The sequence below is a fragment of the Crocodylus porosus genome, unplaced genomic scaffold (genome assembly GCF_001723895.1).
Source record: "Crocodylus porosus isolate Cpor-Errol unplaced genomic scaffold, CroPor_comp1, whole genome shotgun sequence".
Classification (NCBI taxonomy): domain Eukaryota; kingdom Metazoa; phylum Chordata; order Crocodylia; family Crocodylidae; genus Crocodylus; species Crocodylus porosus.
Genome location: NW_017728916.1, coordinates 4134681 through 4141042, shown reverse-complemented (window position 1 = coordinate 4141042; position 6362 = coordinate 4134681). Strand labels below are relative to the sequence as shown.

General features: G+C 46.1%; 1 protein-coding gene across 1 annotated transcript in view; it reads right to left on the bottom strand.

Annotated features, from left to right (window-relative positions):
* Positions 1–1659: 1659 nt before the first annotated feature.
* LOC109310909 (putative P2Y purinoceptor 10) overlaps positions 1660–6362 on the bottom strand; it is a 12866-nt gene continuing 8163 nt past the window's right edge. The window contains exon 2 of the mRNA XM_019536269.1: positions 1660–4381. Within this exon, the coding sequence (XP_019391814.1) occupies positions 3224–4351 (1128 nt within the window). The 5' untranslated portion in view covers positions 4352–4381 and the 3' untranslated portion in view covers positions 1660–3223. The remainder of the gene's footprint in view (positions 4382–6362) is intronic.

Sequence of the window (6362 nt, the reverse complement as noted above, 5' to 3'; positions counted from 1 at the left end):
AGGTTTGTGGGGGGGGCTGTGGGCATGTGGGTATTGGGTGTGTATGAGGGCAGGTGTGCATCTGTGGGGGTGGATGTGTGGGGTATGTGGGGGTTGTGAGGGGGGTGTGGCTGTGTGGGGGGCATAGGGTATGTTGGGGGGTTGTGTGGCTCTGGAACACACTGTACTCTCCTGAAGTCAATGCAGGCAACACTGGGTGGGGGAGTGTCTGTGTGTGTGTGTGGTGTGTGGGGACCCACCCACACACTCCCTCCCCCCATGGTGCAGTAGCAGGCGGGGGTGCTGGTACCTGGCTCTGGCCAGTGCTGCACGTTGCAACAAAAAGCACACCCCTGCTGGGCCGTTTGTTTCCCTGGCACTCCCCGTATTTGCAGGGCACAAGAGAGAATCCCCAGGCACTGGAGCCAGCTGCTTTCTCCATGCCAGCACCTGGGGCTTCCTTCCTGTGGCCCGTTAGTGTGGGGAGCACTGGGGAAACAAATGGCCAGCTGGGGCTGTGCTTCTTACAGCACTTGCTGGAGCCAGGAGCCAGGCACCAGCGCCGAGCAAAGCCACTCCCCTGCTGCTGCTGCCCCCCACTGCCTGCCAGGACAGTGTGCCATGCGAGGAGTGTGTGGGGGAGTCCTCACACCCCTCCCTCCTCATGCCCACACCCTGCCCAGCCAAGCTTCACACTGCTGCCACCCCCCTGGGCAAGGGCCCTATGCTCTGCGCTCCCGCCCAGCTGCAGCCCTGCCCCCACTTCCCTATCTGCTGCCTGGAGGGAGCCGGATGCCAGGGAAGCCTGCAGCAGCAGCCCTGCCCCGTGCCAGCCCTTCTGCCCATGAGTGTAGGAGTGAAACATAATAGGATATGTTGGGGGGTAGGTATAGACACCTTGCTCCCACCCTTGTGGGCAGAAGGGCTGGGTGGAGCAGAATTCATTGCGGGGTGCCGCAGACTGGATGAAAGTGCCTGGATCCAGCCTGCAGGCCTTACTTTGCCCACGCCTGAGTTAAACCATGGATTCAAACCTTGGGCCTGTTGCATGGTACCATAGGGTGTGTGTGCATGGAGTAACTTTCTGACTGTTAAGCCAATTTAACTTTTTTAAATTGACTTAACTGTCAGAGTGTGTACACTTATGCGGATCAGAGTCGACTTAATGGTGGCAGAAGATAATATACTTCCAAAGTGTATTGTCTTGAGTCCCATTAGTTAACTCAACTTAGCTCACAGGATGAGACCATGTCAAGGAGCTGTACACGTGTAGGCTCTGAGAGCTTAACTTAAGTTCTCTGTCTTAAATTAACTGTGTTAACTTAAGTCAACTTAGTACGTGTGTACATACTCAGAGTGCCCTGATCCCTGGACTATTGACGTTCTGGGATCTCACTTTCTGATTTTTGGTGAATGGTTCCAAGAAGCATCGGATTCATTCTGATACAAAATGAGAAAAAAATGAAATAGCTAAGTCTTGTAGGGAAAAAAAAACAATTTCTCAACTAGCTAAGCTTCAGAGCTTGTGTAGCATACAGTTTTGGGGTGGGCTGAATATTTTGACTGAAATGAATGCATTCTTGTGTCTAAATAAACAGTCATTAGGAAGACTGTAATGTCATTACAAATTTCAGCAGAATCAAATCCTTTCTTTCCCCCACAAAGTAAATCAGCATTTGGCAGAGTAAAAAATGTTTTTTTATATATATAATAAATTACTCCATTTTCATTGTAATCTACTGAAACAGCAACATTAATCAACTTAAACCATGCTATTGTCAGAAATAAAGTATTACTGATTTTAAAAAATACCTTGACTGATATCTCAAATATTCTAAATGTAGCTTGGAGACAAGAGTCCTATAGGGCTGTAAGGGTAATAACAAGCATTAAATGCACTCTCAAGACTTCTCAAGTAGGAGATGGAAATGAACTAGTCAAATCCCCATTATAGGCAAGGGAATTTCACTACATGGATCACCTGAAGACACACATCTTAGAATATCTTTGAAGACGAGTTATGGGACCTAACAACTTCCCCAGGAAATGAAAGAGAGCTTTGCATGAGGAGGCTATGGTAAATAGGGAGATGATCACAATGATAATATTTTTTAAAAGATAAAGTTAAGGGATCTATCTCTTTCAGATATCCTGTATTTGTTGGCAAGAGATGTTTTCATCCTATATTTCTGAGCTTAGCATAAACTTAGCTTATCATTTCAACTTTGAAATGCACCCCTGTAGAGCAAAATGTCTTGCTCTGTGTAGCAGGGCACTAAGATGTGCCTGCGTCTTTAAGAGCAGAAGCAGCCTAGCCAGACAGCCCTGCAGATAGGCAGAGCTCCACACCTTCAGGCTGCCTGAGCAACAGCCTAAGGGGGTGATTGGCCAGCACCTGCAGGTGGTCAGGTGACTGGAAGGAGGCAGGGCCCTGGGGATATATAAGCTCAATGCTGGAGTTTGGATTCACTATCTCTGGCAACTGGGAGGGGAAGGAGGTCCTGCACAAGGGAGCTGCCTGAGACCTGGTGCTACCTGCTTTGTTACCCAAGCGCAGTACGACTCCAGGAGCTCCCCAGGTACCTGGGGCTAGGAGGCATGCTACCCTAAGGGCGGACATTTGCCCTCTTAAAGGGACAGAGTGCTGCCTTCATTGTTAGTATTATGTTATAGCAGGGGCTTATGTTTGTGTTGTTATTTGTACCAGTGGTTTTGGGATGAGACTATAAGGGGTGGAGGAGGCCTCATCAGTGCCCAGCAGGTGGGGCACCCTTTTGTGTAGAGCCCAGTGCTAGAAGGGCACAGCTATAGAGGTTGGAGGGGCCTGGTGCCATAGGGGTGCAATAAACAGGGACATGAAAGAGGCTCAGCATAGGGGTGGAGTTAGGCCCCAGGAAAGGGCTAAGTGAGTCAGCTGATCATGTTACATTGCAAGGCGTGGGGCATGGTAAAGGGGAGGATTTGGAGCAACACAAATAGCCTGTAAGGCTTGAGGTGTCCTGCAAGGCGCTGTCTGGAAAAGGCCCAGTGAGGGGTCTGAAGATCAGTATGGTCTAGCAGGGTTCAGTGGGACTGGGAGCTGTACAAAGGCTCATAGGCAGCCTCCCTATTTATCATTTTGCCAACAAGGCATGCCAGACAAAATAAGAAGGTGCCCTTGGGGCAGAGCTGGCCCGGTCACAGGGCACCAGGAAATGTCATGGCCAACTCTGGGACCCCCATCTGCCACACTTTGCCATGAGACTTATTGTAACTCTTCAATTTCCATTGGAGGACTTTCCATGTTGTTTGTTTGATTAAACAGTCTTGGAAAAAACCAACATTTGACACATAAAAGACTTCCTTTCTCTGTATTATCATCATCAACGGTTTCCTTTAAAGATGATCTACTCTCTCTGTCCGTAAGGTCACTCCTGTGGGCAGCACCTCCGTGCCTCAATAATTGGTCTTGAAACTCTGATGTCATAAAGTAATAGACGATTGGATCTAAACAACAGTTCAGGCTTGCAAGACATAGAGAAACTGGATGAAAATGAAGCGTACTTCTGCGTATGGAACAGTTTGTGATTACATTCTGTTTCACCATCATAAAAAGAGGAAAGTTTATGTGATATGGTGTAAAACAGATGAAAAATACAGCTGCACATGTCAGGATCATGCGTAAAGCTCGCTTTTTTTCACTTGTGGGTTGCAAGGATGTTTGGAATTCCTGTAGAGACGCCCTCATTTTCCAAGTGCAATATGCAATAATGCAAATGGGGATCACAAACCCAGATAATTCAGCTATTGTTACCAAAGTCACAGCAGCTCCTGTTGTAATTTGCTTCACTTCAAGGTCTGCAAAACATATGTGTCTATTATTGTTGGGCAATGCAGGACTTCTAAAAATTGGCACTGTTAAGCATGCAGCTCCAACAAATATCCATATAACAACACTAATGCCTATATCATACCTGCACTTCCAGTCTTTGGCCTTGAATGGATGGAGGAGGAAAAGGTATCTTTGCATGCTTATACAAGTAAGGAAACAAATGCTTGCATACATGTTGAGATACTTCAGGTAGAAACAAAGCTGACAAAAGGAGCTCCCAAAGGGCCAGGTATGGTTTAAATAATAAAACATTCGGAGTGGTAATGACAGAACATGAGCAAGATCAGCCACAGCCAAATTTATCATAAAAATTATGGCTTTGCTTTTTTTGCTGATGAAGCGACACAAAATCCATAATGCAATGCTGTTTGCTAGTAGACCAGGTATAAATATTATTATGTAAGTGGCTGCGTACAGAGAGAACTGAAATTTCATGTCAGGGTCAGTGCAGTTTCCCGAAGATCTGTTGCTCTGCATCTTGAGAGGTATCTGTGAATTCATTTACAACTGGATAGAATGGTTGGAAGACTTCTGTAGAGAAAAAAACAATTTTTCAACATTTTCATTTTCTAATACAGAAAAACTGTTAAATGACATCTTATACCCATGAGTTGTATTTAGATTGTAAACTCTTCATGGCTTAGACCATCTATTCCTATGGGTATATCAATACTGCAGTTTGCAGGATAGTGTAGAGATGTCCCAGTGAACTGGGATAACAGAAGCAGTCTAGCCACAGCAGTCTGGAAATCCATACAGGGTAACGTATCTGTTTCTCCGCTAAATAAATTAGCCCACTGTGCTTCTGTGGCCCAACTGCTTTGCTTAAAATGAACTCGCTTGGATCTGAAGGCAATTCTACATGGTAGTCTGTAGAGCCAACTTGGCCTGTGTTTTGTACAGTGTCTAACACGATGGAACCCCAGACATTGCTGATCCTTAAACTATAATAAATATGATTTTAAAAGAAAAATTATGTGAAAAAGTATGCATTTTACTCAATTTAAGAAAATGAAAGTGTTACAGGCAAGAAAGATGCTATCACCATCAGAATTCAGGCCATACAGAACACATTGCTGTAGTTATCAGTGGCATGCTCTGTACCCACCCCAACATTACTTTGTCAAATCGGAGTCCTGGGTCTTTTCTCTCCATCCAGTCCAGGTATGAAACTACCAAGAATCTTGAGATTGGGGACACAAATGCACAGGCTATCCGAACTGTGCCAAGGGCTAAACCACTAGTGCCTGGAAAGTGTAGCAGGGACAAGAAAGGGGTTTGGTTGGGGAGGAAAGAGAGCTGGACCAACTCTTAAATGTGTTGATCTAGTGCATCTTCCACTCAGCCTCACTGAAGGTTGTCTATGGAGCCCTGCCCAGGATACAAAACTGCTCCCTAGGCATAATACTGCAACAAGTCTGGGTGTAGCTAGCTGCCAGGCAACTCTTCAGACCTCTAGGGCATGCATACACCACCAGAGGACCATGATGCGGGAAGCTGAAACGTAACATGCTACAATGATTCTGCTCATTCTGCCCCCGCTCCCTTGAAAACTATGCACCCAATGCTGTGGCTACATTACGCACCACTTTTGGGAGTACTTATTGGCACATGCCTACTGCCACAGGAACTGATTACTGTCATGGATCCTCTTATCAGAGAACCCACACCCCTTTCAAGGGAAGCTCTGCCTTGGGACTCCCTGAAAAGCCATATCTGGTTTCCCTCCTGTAGGATCCCCTTCAGCCAGCCCTGGCATGACTTTTTGAGAGGCAAGCCTATGGCTTTGAGACCCTCGGTCTTCAAGTGGGTCAGGAAGGTGTCCGAGTGACACATTTCCAAGCACAATAGCAGACAGCTGCAGTTGAAACAAAGGCTGTATAGTGTGCCACTGCAGAGCATCTCAGCATCATTTCAGCTTGTGGTTTTTTTTTTCTCTCTCTCTCTCTCTCCAGCTCCCTCAGATACCTTTTCTTTCCCCTCCTCAAGCAGGCTACAACATTAGGAACAAAGTGTATCAAAGCTTGTAATTAACCTGAGGACTAACACATGCCTATTAAATCGATACTTAATGTTATTAGAAACCAATCATACAGCAGTCTGTGGGGCCTGCTGTTAGCCCAGACTGTTATCTTCCCCTGGGGTGAAAAGGGCATCTAGATGTCCTCCTATGAAATCATCCACAGCAAAACATGCTCAAGAGCCCTCCAAAATGTTTCCTCAAGAATTCCAACTCAGCACTGTGCCTCTTGATTCATAGTCACATTATGTCCATTTTGGGGTGTAGCACATATGTGCAAAACAGGCATGGTATACTTCATTTTGACACCTCTAATATGGTCCTTTGATTGTGTCCCAAGATTTTCTTTCACAGGTTTCATAGTTTCATAATTTATAGGGTCGGAAGAGACCTGAGTAGATCATCTAGTCCGACCCCCTGCCATGGCAGGAAAGATTACTGGGGTCAAATGACCCCAGCAAGGTGTTCATCCAGCCTCCTCTTAAAGACCCC